This window comes from Pavona decussata, unplaced genomic scaffold (assembly GCF_977016875.1).
Source record: "Pavona decussata unplaced genomic scaffold, jaPavDecu1.1 SCAFFOLD_195, whole genome shotgun sequence".
Lineage (NCBI taxonomy): Eukaryota > Metazoa > Cnidaria > Anthozoa > Scleractinia > Agariciidae > Pavona > Pavona decussata.
Genome location: NW_028145604.1, coordinates 3,203,538 through 3,222,251, shown reverse-complemented (window position 1 = coordinate 3,222,251; position 18,714 = coordinate 3,203,538). Strand labels below are relative to the sequence as shown.

At 37.7% G+C, this 18,714-nt stretch overlaps 1 protein-coding gene across 1 annotated transcript; it reads right to left on the bottom strand.

Annotated features, from left to right (window-relative positions):
- Positions 1 to 633: 633 nt before the first annotated feature.
- On the bottom strand, positions 634 to 17,907 carry LOC146461794 (serine/threonine-protein kinase tousled-like 2). Its single transcript, XM_085086747.1, has 28 exons — positions 17,711 to 17,907; positions 17,462 to 17,574; positions 15,742 to 15,810; positions 15,295 to 15,370; positions 14,774 to 14,832; positions 14,073 to 14,132; positions 12,935 to 13,060; positions 12,055 to 12,081; positions 11,822 to 11,896; positions 11,676 to 11,714; positions 10,837 to 10,908; positions 10,464 to 10,540; positions 9,969 to 10,028; positions 9,162 to 9,250; positions 8,261 to 8,333; positions 7,887 to 7,953; positions 6,967 to 7,064; positions 6,496 to 6,577; positions 6,286 to 6,377; positions 5,469 to 5,514; positions 5,193 to 5,236; positions 5,001 to 5,082; positions 4,899 to 4,919; positions 3,468 to 3,534; positions 2,778 to 2,965; positions 2,320 to 2,373; positions 2,089 to 2,196; positions 634 to 1,699 (listed from the first exon to the last, which is right to left on the bottom strand). Exons 1-28 carry the CDS (start codon positions 17,805 to 17,807, stop codon positions 1,565 to 1,567), a joined length of 2,196 nt encoding a protein of 731 aa, XP_084942873.1. The 5' UTR covers positions 17,808 to 17,907; the 3' UTR covers positions 634 to 1,564.
- Positions 17,908 to 18,714: the final 807 nt, after the last annotated feature.

Here is an 18,714-nt window from a genome sequence, read left to right as displayed (position 1 = left end):
GCCGTCGGCAGCAACAACCATCGCAGACCAAGCCTGTGAAGTTGACTTGAGTTCAACTTCGCAGGCAGGTCGGCGGTTCTTCCGGAACCCCGGCGAAAAAAACGTTTTATGTGAACGGAACCGGCGATCGTCGGCGATGTACCAGAGGCAAACATAGCCCACAATTCATTACGTCCAAGATAAAAATCATCTACCAAACAAGATGATAAACTCGAGAAGACAAATTAACCATTCTGTTCACCTGAAGAAACATGTCGTGTAGCCTCAACGCAGCAAACAAAGTATGATACTGTCCGTGCTGGCTCCTTTCTCGAAGCATAGGGCGAACCTAAAACTTCCGCTTCCGTTTTTCTTCACGCTTTCTTCGTAGGTATCTCCTTACAAGCAACAAAACTAGCGAAAACTAGACTGGCAACGAATTACCAGGGTTCTATCCATGTTTATTGAAGGAATGTTGAAAAGAGCGCCAAATGATACCGTTTAAGCGCGCTTTTTTAAATTCACCAGGGGCAGGTCCCAGGTACATCTGTGCAACCACTGCGATGTACCTGGGTCGAATAATCACGTCAACCGGCGACTAAAACGCAGGTTATCGCAGGTAGGTCGGCTGCATATGAGAACCAGGCTTAAGCGCGCTTCTAACCTTTGAGTCTTTTGAAATTCAAGTCTGACCATTCAAATGAAAGCTACTGTTCAGAGCAGTTTTGTAATGTGGACGGCAATTTTTACGTTACTTCCCCTTTTGCTTTACTCTGCCCTGGCTGTGATTGGTCAGCAATATTCGCACCACTTTCTCAATCAACGAGAAGGAAAAAAATCCACGTAAATACCACTAACCAGTAAATGGCCCCGAGCGCGATGTAACCGCTACAAACCGCGGGTACATCTGCAGCCAGTACATTGCGCGGGAAAATATTAAACCGGTGCAAAGCGTGGGTAAATCTGCAGCCGGCGCATTGCGCGGGAAAACATGTAACCGGTGCAAAGCGCGGGAACATATGCAACCGATGCATAACCCGGGAAAGCATGAAACCGCTGCAAAACGCGGGTACATATGCAGTCCGTGAATTGCGCGGGAAAATATGCAGCCGCCAACCGGTGCAAAGCGCGGGAAAGTTCTCACTTCTTATTGGTTAAGAAGCTCAGCGAGGTGGGTATTTTGTCAACACCTCACTGAAAACCACTACTGTCAAAGCCAGTCTAATCTTGCCTGACAAATAACCTGTTCAGAACAGCTCTAGGGAGACCTATTCGGGAGAGCTTTTAAACTAAGAAAAATGGGAAAAGTGTTCAGTAGTGTTTAGGCCCTTCAACGGTCACTGGGAACATTTTTAAAATGTGGCGATATAAACAACAACGATGATTGCACAGCTTCATAAGCTGAAGGCAAAATTGTCTGCAATATCTGAGCCTCGGGCAACTTCACTGTTGTTCGACTGACACCTTTAAGATGCCTCGCGGCCGATCTACGCTCTGTTGCAGCTGTACGTTCGTATGTCATGACTGAGGTGACATTATGTCATTACTTTTGCAATTCCCTTCTGTGACAGCCGAGTTCGCGTTGTCAAGTTTGGGAGTTCACATTTTGTAAGGAGCTGTTTTTCTTGTTCATTGGGGGCTTGAGGTAAGGATCTTCGCATAACGTCAAAACATCGGCGCGCTCTTCTTTCCTGTACACGAGGCATCGACGGATAAAGTTCTGTGGAAAAAACAACGAAAATAGATCAGGGGCTTGTTAAAGTTTAAAGACAACTTAGGATAGGAAATGTCCTAAGATTCTTTGAATACAATGGCCTATTGTTAAGAAACAACACTTAGTATTGAGAGGGATGTATTTTAACAGTGAGTGACACAGACATACTGGGAAAAAAATCCCAGTTTTCTCAACAGGAATCAAACCTAAGACCTTTCGATTACTAGCTCGGATGCTCTACCACTGAGCTACAGAAGACTCGTGGGAGCTAGGCCATTCATACTTCTTTCATTGCGCATATGCCACTCATCAACATTCAAATCCTAGCAGTATGCAGGATGTCTGTCACATGAACTTAGTTTAGTGGCGCAGCGCTCACGAGTCTGACAGCATACCTTTGCCTCGTTGCTAACAACCGGTTTAGCAGGGAAATCCACCTCCCTCGCCTTCAGAATGGTATTATTTTCCAAGATGGCTGCTTGAGTCTGGTTGTGGCCAAACGGCTGAAAAACATGAACAGCGGTTTCTGTCACACGAGCATGCCAATACCTACTCTGGAAAATTCAGTCGCTAGGTAACGCCCCTACAAACAGGTACTCATCATTACTGGAGCTGGAGGGACATACCTTCTTCCCGTAAAGCATCTGAAAAAAGATCACGCCTACCGACCAAACATCCACCTGAAAAGAAGACAGTGATAACGTAATTTTGTTTACAGCAGAGAAAGGAAAACTGAAGTACCAAGAGAAAACCCGAGAGAAAGGACGAGGAACAATCAGAAACTCAGCCACACAAGATGCAAAATTGGGATTTAAACATAAGCCGAAATATCCCATGGAAGTGTTATGGAGCGAAACAAAAATAGCGCATGGTCAAAGATTAAGCTTTGGACAGCAAGTCACTATTATGGCTCAAGCGTTTGTAGTGTCTGCGTGTTTTGTGTGACTATCGGAGGCGCACGTTAGCAGACGTTAAACCATATTTAGGGGTGTAGCTTAACTTCAAGAGACACAAGTTTTGGCTAAGTTGTCCTGCTGTGGGATTTTCGCTACGAAAGACGCTAAGAACGAGGTTGTTGACATACCTTTGAGGATATTTTGGGCGGATCCTTTCCGACAACAAAACACTCAGGGGGGAGGTACCAGTAGGTACCTGCTCCCTGGGATGTGAGCTCCATACTGTCATCACTACAGTCCATCACCTTACTGAGGCCAAAATCTGTGATCTTCACCTCCCCACTGAGTGCGCCCGTGCCCACCAAGAGAATGTTACCTATTCAACAAACGTTGCGATAAATCAATACGCGAAACATACAACCCATCTTGCATTGAACCACAGGGGGGAGGGGGGGGGGGGCAAACTTGTCAGTCAACTTGGTGAAAGCAAGCGATTCGTAAACCCACATGAAGTACTATTCACGCAGTGTGTACATGCTTTTGTTCCTGAACCAATCAGGATCAAATACAAAAACACATGCGTACTTTTCCGCGTTTGACAATGAGTGCATATTTTTCCGCGCCAGACATTGGGTTCCTATTTTTCCCGCGCTTGACAATGAGTGCATATTTTTCCGCGCGTGACACTAGATGTATGTTTTCCAGCGTTTGTCATCGGTTACATGATTTCCCGTACTTTGCGCTAGTCACATGTTGTCTCTGGCTTTGTGCTTGTTACATGCTTTCTCGCGTTAGGTTTGTTATAACTGGCAAAATGGGATGAATTTAGAAAAGCTCCTTCTAAGAAAGTGGCTGCTTTTAACTACCTCGTATCTTACCTGGTTTCAAATCATAATGAATGACTGGCGGCTTTATCTCGTTCAAATATTTAAGGGCACTCACAGTCTACAAACAAAATTACAAAGCTGTCAGTAAATGAATACTCTGAAAAACAGAGTATGGTTACGATGGTCCCATCCCTTCACCATGGTTACAGTTTACTCAACGTGTCTCAATTTCTGCACAAGCTGCACTTGATTTTAAATTTCAACAATGGCTACAGTTAAGGACGGAACCTGCTAATACCGAAGTATTTTTGCGCGGTTCATGACTGTGCGGGAAAAGAAGATCTTAGCAAGGGCTATTGGAATCCAAAAAGAAAATTGGGGGAAACCACGCATTTCTTAGTGAAAATTGAGCAACAATTATTCTAAAAAGCCGTAAAATACAAAGCAATGAATGACGGGTTATTTTTTTTTCAAATTGAAGCTTTAGTATCTCTGAAAAATGCATGGTTACTCCCAATTTTCATTTCGGATACCAAGAGCACTTGCTAAGTTCTGCGTTCTCCACATAGTTTTAAACCACGCAAAAATATTCCTGTATTAGTAGGCACCACCCATAAGAAACTCGAGTATCTCCAGATGCGCAGAACGTATGCGCAGTAGTAAAAGTAGGCACCGTCCTTAAGTTCGGTATTTATTCAGCCCTTGAACCTCAACGGGATATGAAGGTAGGGTGGGGTCGGTACCATTACAGACTAGACCGGTACTGTGTTAAATGCAGTCAAAAGTAAAAAAAATAAGAACGTGCTGTTGAAAATAACTTATTACTTTGAGAGCGCAAAGCTAATAAGTTTTTTGTGAGCCTGTGATTTTACTAAATTAACCGACATTTTAGGATGTTATAATAAAGTTTTAAGTTTTCAAGTCAAGTGAAGTATGTCGAGACTGGTTCGGCGCTGTGTCTGCGTTTTCTGTTTGAATGTGTAACATCCGGAGACCTGATCACCCGGCCCCAGTTTTTCAAAGAGCGGATTATTTTATCCACTGGATAGGTCGCTAATTCGGCAGATAAAATGTGAGCAAGATTTTCCCGATAATCCTAAAATTTGTGAATTGAGTAGAAGCATATGTCAAATTTAAGTATGGGATTGCGTGGAAAACTTGCCAGAAGCGTTGGTTGGAGTACATTTGCTCCGCTGGATATCGACTTATCCAATGGATAAAGTTATCCGCTCTTTGAACAACTGGGACAAGATGAAAGGTGTGCAAGATTTTCCCGATAGCCCTATAATTTGTGGATAGAGTAGAAATAATGTCAAATTTAAGAATGGGTCGATTGGGATTGTGTGGAAAACTTGCCAAAAGCGTTAGTTGGAGTTGGTTAGTTGCGTTAGCTCGATAGGGACTTATCCAGTGGATAAAGTTATCCACTCTTTGAACAACTGGCGCCTGATGGTTCCTGAAACTTCTTTTAGTATAACATACCTGCATAACAATAGACTTTGCCTGTAGGTAAAAAAAATAACAGGCCGTTAGTACTTAGTTTCCTTTGAAAAAGTCCATTAAGTTAGATAACAAGGTACGTACTTCTCTCTCCGGGACCGTCTTATGCTGTTTAAGCAGGAAATCCAAGTCATTGCCATCACAGTATTCAAGAACTGTACAGAAACTAAAGGATAAAACAGCAGTTACTGTATTAGAAACAAAATGTGATAAAAAGAGTAAAAAAAAATATTGAAAAGATCAATCAAAGGGTGCTAATGAAGAGCTAAAACCTACGAGTGTTGCCCAATCTCGAAGACGTCGTAAAGGTGAACAATCCGCTGAAAAAAGGAAGTAAAATAAAAAGATTCACATGTCTAATGTGTTAAATAAAATCTTTGGTTACATATTCGGTAAGAATACTTGATATTTTAAACTTGAAAAAAAAAGAAAAAAAAGAGAGAGAATACTACAGTTTTCAATTGTGGTGGCGTTTTGAGTAGGATACATGTATATCGGAAGAAATCTAGCACTCAAAAGTTAAACTGTAAAACGACGTTGATAACAACTCACAGGATGATCCAGTGACTTATGAATATTGTACTCCCGTAGGGCATGTCTGCAAGTAAGAACAAAGATGTAATAAGAAAAAAAGTCTGAAAGATCAGCCTTGCTGGTAAACACGATGTCTGTGAGAGGAAAACACGATAGATTTCAAGCTTCAAAATAAACGCTATACGTTTGTATAATTTTATAGTTAGCCTACGGTAGACATTAGAGCAGACAACTTCAACATTTCTCTAGCCCCCAAGCATTAGTTGATAATTTATACAGTTGATAAAAATCCAGACTTGACCCACTCCCACATTGTTGGTGTAAAAACAAATGCATACAGGGGAACCTCTCGTTACGGACACCTCTATAATACGGACATTTCTCTTTTACGGACAGTTCACTTGGTCTCTGATAGACCAAAATCCATATAAAGCCTACTTCTTTAAAACGGACACCTCTATAATGCGGACACTAATCCCTGTCCCCTTGGTGTCCGTAATAAAGAGGTTCGACTGTACTGTTGATTATATAACATTGTCTAGTAGAACCGAAAAAAAAAAAGGTTCATTTTAGGACATGCTACGCTAGGTAACTATTCGTGCAACTTGTGTCGCAACAAAAATTCGAGATAAGTCGAAAGAAAAATTACCCAGTGTAATAGCGCCTTTATGGTTCATAATCTTTTGTGTTCTTGTCAAGTTTTGTGCTAGAGGTTTACACAACCAAAGAGAATAATTTGGGTGGAAACCCCTTCCCTGCTTTTAACTGATAACAACAAACGTACTGTTGGTCTGTCTGCCTGTACATGTATGTCAGTCTTTCTGGGCAGACTTACTTTATATAGTTTGCTTTTTTGTCTTCTTTCCAGTCATTACTTAATTGATGAATTTTGCAGGCAACATATCTGTGTTCTCCAAGGTCATAACCCTGCAAAAAATCAATCCAAACCAATGAAAGTGAAAATGATATTATTTTGATTGTAGGATAAGTCTTGCAAAACAAATAATAACACGTTTTTTGTGGCGTCTTGTTATACGGTAATTACCTTATAAACTTCGCTGAACCCCCCTTTACCTAAAAGATTCAGCAACAAATATCTGTTATTAAGTGTAGGATGATCTTTAAATCTGCAAGAAAAAAAAAGAACAAGCAGAATACAGCATGTTAAGTTGCTGTGAGATTCAAGTAAAAAATGCAAGAAATACAAAAATTAATTCAAGGTAGCTGGCACCAGTTTCCAGCACTTGAAATTTTGATGGATCGATATTACCACTATTTATTAGATGACACTGCAACAATGGTATCAAACAAATACCTAACAATTGGTAAACAACGGTGTAGTTATCATTTTTTTTTTTTTTACTATGACACCATTATTGTAGTATCCACTGATAAAGAGTGGCAGTAATGATCGATCAAATTATAAATAAAGAGAAGCGCTGGAAACTGTTGTGAGCCATCTTAATTAAAACTGAAATTGAACAACTGTAACCTTCAAAACAAGACATTGACTCACTTTGAATTATCTTCATTGTGTATCCTTTTGATCTCTCTTATATGTAGATTTCTTTCTCTATCCAGTTTTTCTAATTCCATTTGAAGGTCTGTCTCCTCCTGGAAACAATTCAATAGTTAAATTTTACAATAAGATTAAAACAAGTTCATTAGAACTCTGATCCATCATTTCTGTCCTTAGTGCTAGCGGCACAACATTAATTTGTACCCTTCATATTCACATTGCCGCAATTCCCACCATAATCACCCACGACTTACTCCTGTCTGGCCTCAGCTCAGTTGGTAGAGCAACGGATGATCAAATCATGGGTTTATTTCTTGCCGAGGTCAGAGATTTTTTCTTTGCTTCTAACGATCTTCCATTTGCTTAATTGGAACAGTGGGAAATTCAAGGGTTCACTGAAGCACTTTAACAAACACTGCAGAATTAATTAATTCTCAGCGCTTTCTTTCTTGTTTGGCATGATTGTTTAAAACTTACAAGTAATGTAATGTATGTTTGCACAATACTGTTATTTTAATGTTTCCAAAGGCCACAAAAAGGCCTCCAGGTTTAGTGTTATCATGTGTCTTGAAAGTAAAAACAAGAACACATGAAATCACCATTAACTGTGCCATCACTCTAGCATGGTGTCTGGGCTCATGAAAAACAACAAGCAAAGTAAAGCTTTACTTTCACAAGCAATTCAAGCCATGCTGTGCAGAAGATCATAGATGTGCCAATTGACCCTTTACAGTTGATTTCTGGTGGGGGACACCCAATTTTTGAACACAGACAAGTTGAAGTTGAAATGGAAGTTTCAAACAGAAGGTTATATGAAAACAGCTCTGGCCTGCTATTTCAGACTCTATCAAATTCTCTGAAATTCCATGAAAAGAAAGACTGTCACAACCAACAATCTGATGGATTCAGTTTTTTACCTTTTTTAATGCTAAAGCTCTGAGCTTTAAAATTTCCTCTCTTTCATGGTATTCCATTGGAGACAAACTGTAAAATGTAATTTAAACAAACATCAGATTAATGTACAATAGGTGTAAACAAGCTGCATAAGAAGCCCCTTTCAAGTGTATATGACAGAAATTTTTGATTTGCTTGATCAAACGTTAATGTTGTTCTCATACGAAAATCGAAATCAAATTATTTTTCTTCCATGCATCTGAGTAGTATAAAGGCATCAAATTAAACTTCCGGTTGGATAAAGAATACCACGCAAGACAGGAGACTGGGGTAATCCCATTCACATTTTCATTCACACAGTTTTCTTCCTCTGCACACAAAAAACAACTGAACATACACTGGTGAACTTGGTCTTGCAAATTGATCAGCATCAGAGCTGCTTGTCCTTGGCAGTTTTCTTTCTTTTGTATCTAGAAAAAGCAAAATTAATTATTTGCTGCTTACTTTGCATACACTTAGCCTGAGAAAATTGTGATCCCAGCTCTAATTTGCAAGCTTCACCTTAAACAAATGCCAAAAGAATTTAACTCTACAAAGAAAGAAGTGCTCGGACTAAGGAAGTTTTAGATACTATAGGAATTAACTGCAACTAAGCTTGAAGCCCCTACTTTGTTTTTTATTAAAAGATACACTCAGGTTGCATTCGATTGACCATGTTCTGGAATGAGGTTAAGCAAAATAGCTGTTGGATTTCTCTTTTTAGGTTAATTTGGGAAGTCGTATCTACAAAGTTTTGGTGATGCCCGATAATTTAAGAGCCATTACATTTAAGAGACATCTAGTCACTCCAAAAACTTCTCATAAATGTAAGGGATTTCTAGTAATCATTACATATGTATTCCTACATGTATTCCGGAATAGGATCAATTGAATGCACCATGAATTTACATGTAAGACCACCAATTCCATAAAACCCACTGGACCTACCATAAGGCTTTCCCTAGATTTGAACAGCAAGGGCAAAATCTAAGAAGGCTGCCACATACATCTACACATAATTTCATTATTACAAGTACATGTAGCAGCTCTAGGACAAACTGCCAAGAATTGCTGACAAGATAATTGCAGCAAGATGACTTCAAATTGTTGGGTACTGTCATCAGTACCTGAGGTGTTAACCAGCTGCATGAGTCATCAAGTCAACTGGTAGTGTCATTAGAAAGCCTGGCTTAAAACAGCCAACATAATGTGTAGTGGGAGCGGTAAATGTACACTGTAGCATTCACTAATAAACTCACTTGTGGTACTTGAAGGTGGTTTTTTCTTTGTTAAAGTTTTCTTCTGTTTTTCTAGTTCTTCTCTCTGTTGGTTTATTCTTTCCTGTTGCCTAAAAAGAAAAACAATGCAGTTATGCTTTAAATTTGTTCTATAATTAATGTGAACATCAACATTGATCACTGTGCCATATATCAGTGTTACTGTGTCAATGGGGTGCTTGTATTAATATTGAAGGAGGTCTTTAAAACACGATTGCACAAGTTTTTCTTTTGGCCAAAACGCATACCTTTATACCAAGGTGGTGGTCTAAATGAAGTGGCCCATACTACAGTATTAACATGGTGGTTATAAGCTCAGGGTGCAGGGATGGCACTTGCACTCGCCTGGCCCAGGTTTGATTCCTGGACTCGGTGTCATGTGGGTTGAGTTTGTTGTTGGTTCTTGTCCTTGCTCAGAGAGGTATTTTTTCTAAGTATTCCGGTCTGTCCATCTCCTCAAAAGTCCAAAATTTCTAAATTTGAATTTGATCTGGAAAGTGTCCCTAGTTAGTGCTCTGCACTAAATACATTGACACAAAATAAAGTGATTTATTTTTTATCTACATGCACATGAAGTTGCTGACTGGCTGAGGGAGCCCCACTCTTTTTAGTCCCTTTGTCTCTCTTCAGCTTGACTGAGAATCCTCCTCTCTCCCTCATTGACGTTATGCCAAAGTACACAATGCATCTGCCATAATTTTATTACAACTGATTACTGACTACTGGTATGTTGCTTAGGAAAGCATATGTATGCTACAGTATGCTAAAACATAAAAATGAGCTAATTACACTGCTAGTTCTTTGAAGGCGTGTCCATCTACCCATGTCTCCACAAATGATACTCCTTGCCTGTTGAATGAATAAAAAGGAATGAAATGAACAGTGCTATTTCACATACAAACATAATAGTATTTACTAGATAGTCCAGTGCAAGTAATTCATAAGCCCATTGACCTATCAAAATTAATGGTCGATAATACATCATGTGCAGTGACTTTACGTATATCGAAAAACCTCCTCCTTATTAGTATGTGGTGTTTTATCAGCTGATGAAACACTCCTAATCAGTATGTGGTGTTTTTTTTCTCGTATGCTAATTTCCAGTGTTCACAAAAGCATAATTGTTATGAACTCTATTGGCACATGCTTTTCCAGGAACGTTGAAGCTGTTCAAAAAGCTTGCAGTACATGTTTTATCGGCTCTAAAGCCACTCGGCTGCGCCTTGTGGTTTTACACCCGATAAAACACTCCCGCTCGTTTTTTAAACATTACTTAATGATTACCTGACGGGAACAAACTGCCCAAGTCGCAGTCTGTTTTTCATGCAAGTTTCCCTGCCTGTCTTCTTCTCAAGGGTAGACTGTTTTAAAAATAAAATTATGGAACAAGAGTTCAGAGAGACAATTGGCAAGTCTGTTATACAATTTGAATGTAACAACACTTTAAATAATAATGTAAGGTAGACAAAATGTAAAATAATATATTAAATAGAATAAAGTTCATGACTTAGGGTCTTCAGCTTGATGACATTTTTTTTTAAGTCAGTATTTGAAAAGGAAACTTGAAGTAAATCCTACGTAAAATGTTACTAACACTGAACTAGACAAGTCATGTACATGTAATGTAACAAATGCAATTTAAATAATTTATACTTACTGCAGTGATCAGTAATTTCTTGTTGATAGCTAAACACTTCTCAAGGCTTTCTTTTGTCCTAGCAACAGCTTTCTACAGGTTTAATAAATTATTTGTTATGTTGTGAATGAAAGACCCTTCTCAAACTCATAGATAATTCTTGTGCTAGGTAGGGAGAATTTGCTTTAAAAACACCTTATCTTTGTTGATAATTTTCCTTTTTTCTTGTGTTCTATCTGTTTGACCAAGCAGTGATATTAAAAGGGTTAATTACGAGAAAATTAATTAAATGTTGGTTGGTTGGTTTATTGGTTATTAAAGAGTTAACATCCACCTCTGGAAACTTTTACGTCCAAAATTCTAGACTAGAAATACATTAAACGTTCTTTTTTGAGATTTGGTGTAAGACTGTGGAATGAGATACCGCGTCGTATAAGAGATTTACCTATAAAAGAATTCAAAGGAGAAATTTGCCGGCTTCTCCTCAATATTTTGGTAAATGAAAATGACTATATTAAAAATGCCTATCATAGTACAGAAAATAGGTCTTGCCAATTAGTTGCAACATGTTAAGTTTTGTTTTTCGTTAATTTTCAACTTTTTTCTTTTTTTTGTGCATGTGTTACTCATGATTTCTCTACTTTCCCTAAATTCTATTTGTTTTGTCTTCGATTGTAATAACTGTAATAATATTAATTCTATCCTTAAACAGTTGTAAGTCTGGCCCGCCTAGATTAGCTCTCGCTACCTGCAGGCCAGTCTCTCTTTTTTGCTAAATTTTTGAATTTTTGAATAAACTTGAAACTTGAACTTGAAACTTGAAACATGAACAAGTATATAACATCTGGAGCTTAATATACCTGCTGAACTTCAACTTGTTTCTTGTAGTCTTCAACAAGCTTTCAGTAAAATGATGTAAAAGAAAAAATGGTAAAACAATTGAATTAAATGTTTAAAGCCATCGAATACATTTTTTGATTAGTGATGAATGTATATTTATCCTTACCCTGTTAAGGTCTTCTATCTTGCTTTCTTTTTCTTGGGAAGATGCCACCCCAGATGATAAGGATGTCTCCATTTCCTGCAAGCAAGAAGCAGATTAATTTGTCTGAAATGGATTCATTATTTCCAACGAACACTCTGTAAATCAGAATGGCAAAATTATTTAATAACAAATTAATATAAAATAACTAAATTCATAATGATAAAATATTGTTATCGATGAACAAGATTACTCACCCGAAGACTTTCAGTTGTCAATATTGTCTGCAAGACATGAAAACAGAAGAAAATTAATTTTATTGTTCAACAAAGCAAAGATGTGAAAAAAACTATTAATAAAAATTAATTAGTAAATTAATGTTTTGGATACCATCAGATCCTTAATACCCATGAACAGCTAATTTCTGTACTGTACTGTTTGTCTACCCCTGGACAGTGGAGGGGGGGGGGGGGGGGGCAGTGGTGAGAGAACTCACCTCCACCACTTTATTTAATATTAATTTTACTTGAGTTGTTTATTTATTTATATAATTATTTGTTATCTGTAACTATGCCTCATGATGTCCCTGGCTTATTCTTGACAATTCAAAAACTCATTAATAATTCATAAGCCCATTGACCTATCAAATGGTCGGTAATGCATCACCTGCAGTGACTTTATATCGATAAACCTCCTCCTTATTAAAATACGGTGTTTTATCAGCTGATAAAACACTCCTCATCACTATGCAGTGTTTTTCTCATATGCTTATTTCCAACGTTCACAAAAGCATAATTGTTATGAACTCTATTGACACACGCTTTCCAGGAATGATTTTGAAGCCGTTCAAAAAACTCGTAGCACGTGTTTTATCGGGTCTAAAACCACTTGGCTGTGCCTTGTGATTTTAAATCCTGATAAAACACTCCTGCTCGATTTTTAAAGCCTCTTTCCCACTAATAAAACAAAAGTAAAATCACTTTAATTATGTGATAAAATCATACACTGTAATTGGTCATAATTTGCATTCAAGTTGCTTTAGCAAGCAAATGAATCAACTCTAACTGAGTATTCTGCGGGTCAATGTGAATTATCTCACAAAGAATTTATTTTAAGCTACATCTTAATGTATAGAACCTGTGTTGACTCATGAACAGATATCCCAGCAGAATCAATGCCATCAGATCCATCAGACTCTGGTTCATGGTGGACAGCTTTGATGTTGAGTGGACAAGGTAATGTGGAACTACTGTCTGCTTGAAACTAGAAAAAAACAAAACCTTCATTTGAATGGCCATTATTTAACATCTTCTACATTTAGTCCACAAATATAAAAGTTAAAACCACCTTGTACAACATAAGAAACAGCAACACAGGATAGTACTGCTCAATAGCTTTCATTTGAATGGTCACACTTTAGGATTTCATCCAGACTCAAAATTTAAAACTACCTTGTACAGCATAATAAACAGCACTACAGGAAAGTACTGCTCAATAGCTTTCATTTGAATGGTCACACTTTAGGATTTCATCCAGACTCAAAATTTAAAACTACCTTGTACAGCATAATAAACAGCACTACAGGAAAGTACTGCTCAGTAGCTTTCATTTGAATGGTCATACTTTTTAGCATTTCATCCACAGACTCAACAGTTAGAAACACCTTGTACAGCATAATAAACAGCACCACAGGAAAGTACTGCTCAGTAGCTTTCGTTTGAATGGTCATACTTCATCTACATTTCATCCACAGACTCAAAAGTTAAAACCACCTTGTACAACATAAGAAACAGCACCACAGGAAAGTACTGCTTGCTGGCTCTAAATTCAATTTAGGTGTTTACACCATACAAACATTATTTTGTTTTTATTACTTCATTGATAGGCTACTAGGGCCAGATTCACAATTAAGCTTTCCTAAGTTTAAGATGTATAATAAGCAAAATCAAGAAGAAAATATACATGTATGTACTGGTAATGATGTAATGATGTAACTGATGTACAACAGCAAGTGCTTCCTTCTCTTTTACACCAAATACTGCATGTAAATATAACATGCACTGTGTAGAATTTTCATGCAATTATTTACAGGCATTAGTGTGTAAATTTTACTCGCGTGTTACACGCGTGTAAATTGCGCGCAATATGGCGGATTTACGAGCATGATACACGCCTGTAGTGCTGCTATTCCTGCAGCCAATATTGTACTCTCCCCTTCCCCTATAGAGAAGCGCATAACATCCTTTCTAGAAACCAAAACAAAAAATCAATATACCTGAGATGTAAAGGTGGGTAAGAGATTCTGAGGACTCCTACGGGAAGAGGAAACCTCATTCTGCAAGACAAAAATCATTTAATTCTAACATGACAGAAAAACAAGTCATACTGTACATGTGTACCGTAGCTTGAAAAAAAAAAGTGTGGAGATACATCATTGTAATAATAATATGTTAACAAGATTCAATGACAGTTTTTAAGAGACCAACTCAAAGCCATGAAATGGTTTTCAAAATAATTACACTATATACATGATTAAAGGAAACCTCAACTCTTGAAATAAATCAACGTTAAATTGTTGAAAATACGATCTAATTTCAAATTTCGTTGGAAAACATGGAAATAATATTTCTGTGTCGGGAAAAACAGAATTTGATTATTGCTCATTTGTTTCACACAAAAGAACTTCTGCTTATTGACAATAGCGGCAACCGTATGACATCATAAAATCCAAAATGGCAACGCCCAGGAAATTTAAAATCGAAAAATAGGCGATAATCATAACTAATTTTTAGTACACTTGAATGTCGCTTCTACTTTTTTTGAACTGAAATTTAGAATTAAGACACTATTTCTGACAATTTACCATCAATTTGTAGTCGGAGTGGAGGTTCCCTTTAATGAATGGTTGACTCCAAACAAGGAAATGATGCATATTTACAATGTAACAGGAGTAGTTAGTGATACTTTAATTTGTACCTTGAAGTACTCTGTGATTTTATTGCTTGCTTCAGAACGTCCACTCTTACTTTGAACACCTTCAAGAAAAAGCAAAATTAAAATGACAGTGACAATATAATGGTCACTTTGATTTTCTGTGAAAAACTACATGTATATACCTAACACATATAAAGCAAATTTAAAAAATCTTATTTAACATTCAGTAGTGTAGCAGCTCTTGTAAGCTTGAATTTGTTATAATTGTGTAGCAGTTGCTATTAGGCCATTTCTGAGTTGCTGTGAACCTCACTATGAAAGCGAGGCTAAGTGCAAAACTCTTCATATGAAAATTAGGTTTGTTTGCACATGAATGAACATTAATTTTCAAGACAAAAACTTTGCACTTAGCCTAACTTTCATAATGAGGCTCAAAGCAACTCAGACATGGTCTATTGTTTTTAGGATAATTGGGGGTATTGTTCTATAATTGTTTTTCTAGAAGGGTTTCAAGCCACTCATGTAAGACCTAATGACAGCTGCTACATCCACCTGTTTATTACCTGGTGAATCCCCATCTTGCATTGCCTTGCGTTTTCTTCCTGAATGTTTCTCACTTCTTTGGCTGGGTGTGGTGCTCTAAAAAAACACAATGTTGTGTTAGCTCAGCTAAGAGAACGTAATTCCATATAGAGCAGACACAAGAGACGGCTTTTGAACAATACTAGGGGATTAACTCGGGTCATAACAGACCTTTTTGTGGTAAAATCCACCTTTAGTGAATGGGGCAAAATTGCAAAGAATGCAGGATATACCTGTGTTCTTGAATGGGAAATCCTTGAAATCTGAAGTCAAATAATTTCTGTAACATTTCATCTTGAGTATCATCTTACATTTTACCTTGCAAGTTAAATGATAAAGGATAAAATGTTATTCTCTCGATGGAGGTCACTTTGTTTAAAATGAGTTCTCCAAATCCATGTTTGTTACTAGCAAGAAATTACACACACCTCAAACTCTCGATCACTTCCAGTTGAGGTAATACTAGCATTACTGTGCTGGGAATCTTGATTAATATTCTAAAGAGCAAAAACAACACCAAATTAAACATCAAGCCCTTATTATTGACGCAATGCCTTATTTAATGCTTTAGACAGAGGGGCTTCTAAAGCTGCAACATGTAATGAAAGACAGACTGGCTATGGCTGAGATCACCAAACCATAGAATCCTAAAGTGCGTCGTCACAAATATTTGAATTTTTGAAATTATGGGATTTGTTAGTATCTTCGGAAAGAGCATGATAAAAAATGCCTACTTGCCAAAAATCAGCATCTTATTGCAGTTTGGAGGACAGATATTAGCTCTGTTTGGAACTGAGACAAAATTAGACGGATTTGTATGGAGTCATCGGGGCTTAACAGAGCTAATATCTTGCCTCCAAATTGCAATAAGATGCTGATTCTTGGCAAGTAGGCATTTTCACAATTTGACAAATTAGTTTTTGTGACGTCATCACTTTAGGACTCTATGAGCTCATTGTCTTTACTTCCACTGTATTCACTACAAGTGTAAACGTTATGTATCTGAACTGACCCCTGGCATGCAAACTCTGAAGTTTGTGCACTATGATTGATGGATTTCAATCCATTTCAATCAATAATGATAATGATAACAATGTTCTTAATGTATCTGCGCATTTAAAAATCCCAAATTATATGCTTGTAGTATAACAAAATGCAATGGGAAATAATTTAATGTAAAGCATAAAATTAAGTAGTTGTTTTAAAACCTTTGGAAATACAAATGCCTTGAGAGAAGATTTAAAAGATGACAAGGCGGAGGTAGTTTGTAAAGCATTGGGGAGAGGGTTCCAAAGTACAGGTGTATGGGAACGCACTTAGCAACGTCGCAGAGTTCACTCGAGGATTATTGGGAAGTGAAACAAATGAGGAATGTAGGTAATGTGGTGGACAGTACTCTTGAAGTAGGGAAGATAAATAGGGCTTTCATTCCTTTTAAGGGACTTGCCCTATATAGAGAAAACACTGTCTAAATGCACACGCAAAATGGCGTGGATATCAATTTAATATGCGACATCACTAATGTTAAAATCATGTAAAATCAGGTGCAAAATTCAACTTAAATTCAACTAAAATCACAAATTTATACATATATTTTTGTAAAAGAATGCAATGTCTTTTAAAAGTGAAAAAAAATGTCTGGGTTAGGGAAAAAGAGAGTCGTTTTTTTTTTTTGTCACGTAAAAATTTGTCATCTTTTGCATTATTAATATCTATGCCATTTTACACATGCATTTAGACAGTGTTTTCTCTATATAGCGCCAGTCCCTTAAGTAACAAACGCCATTAATAGGCTGGGGAAAAAAACATTGAGAGTCTTATAATAGTTAATCATGACTAATAAGGAACACTCAGTATGTGTTTTACAGTCAACAGGTTGTTGAAGCAGTAAATACTGGTGCTTTAACAACAAAAGTAAAACTTGAAATTTGATACATAATTGGGTTTTGAAGTTCAGAGTTGACAGGTGATTGGTACAGTATTAATGGCTCATTGTTCCATTTAATTAGCTTAGAACATAATCAGACTTTAGTTGGTTTACAATTAAATGACGACCATTTAATTCTAACTGAAAGATAAGTGCTTGGGAACAGAAGATTGTGGTGAAACACAATACCACTTGCAAATCTTTCAACGTGTAGTACATACCCTTGGAGTTGAAAATCTTGCCTCCAGTAATTCTCGTTTTTGCGGATCCAAAGCTTCAAGGCGCGAAAAATGGATTTCTCCCTCGTGGGCTCGCGATTCGCTTGTAGAAGCCACTGAAACGAGACAACGCAATAACAGAATTTTATTCATATATTTACTCAAACACTACCAGTAATAAAGTGTAAGGTCCGCGTAGCTATATTCCAGACTGCTTCCATATTCTTGTCACATGTACATGTTGATACTCACTTGAATTTTTCTGGCTCATTTGCGAAGAACTCTTGCTTCGTTCTAGCTCCAGTTGGAATCCAATGCTAGCTGTTCCTAAGCCGAAAGGTTCCTCCATACTCCCAGACAATATAAATTGTTGCAGATCGAGGAAGAAAGCGCATGTTCTAACACTTCAAATTCCTCTATCATTTCAATGGTGTTTTGCATTATCTCCCTCGAGGGACCAGCCAGGCCTGGTTACAAAGAACTTGCTTTGTAGTATGGGAGGAGTGGGGAAATAACTATATCACCAGGAGAGGGGACGGGAAACCTCTGAAAAGGCAGCTACAACGTTCAAGAACAAACGTTGAATCAAATGTAGCTTAATGTGCCAAATGATGAAAGACATCCATCGTCCAGGCAATTTATTTTTATTCATACACAATGGCAGAAAAAGGTAAAAGCCTGTAGGGTCAGGTAACTAATGAATCAAACAAATGAGCTGCCTTCTTGTCAACCTGGCCCCAGTTGTTCAAAGGCCGGATAACTTTATCCGCTGGATAAGGCACTATACAGGGTCTAAAATATACTTCACGTTAAACGTTGTCCAAGGTTTTCGTACACTCCCAAACTTAACTCTGGTTAGAGTGTGCATATTCGCTTGTACAAGAGAAAATACTAAAATCTTTACACAGATTGAAACTGTTGGATAGTGACTTATCCACAGGATAAAGTTATCTGGCCTTTGAACAACTGCCCCCTGCCCTCACCCTTTCTTCCTATCTGATTCCTATTTTCCTTCTCGTTTTTTCTTACCTCCCCCTCCCCCTACAGCTTCTGCTGCTACACAGTCTACCCATCTAGCATTGCTTTTGTCACCTAACCCAGCTACATCCTCAGAGTTTTAAATTCAAAATTTATCGCAAACAGGAATTTTATTCATAGAAATAAATAATATACCACCACACCCCCAACCCCCCACCCCCCAACAGACAGATTGGAAATCCCAGGAGGATAGGGAGCGCAACCTCAAGGCCAAAAGG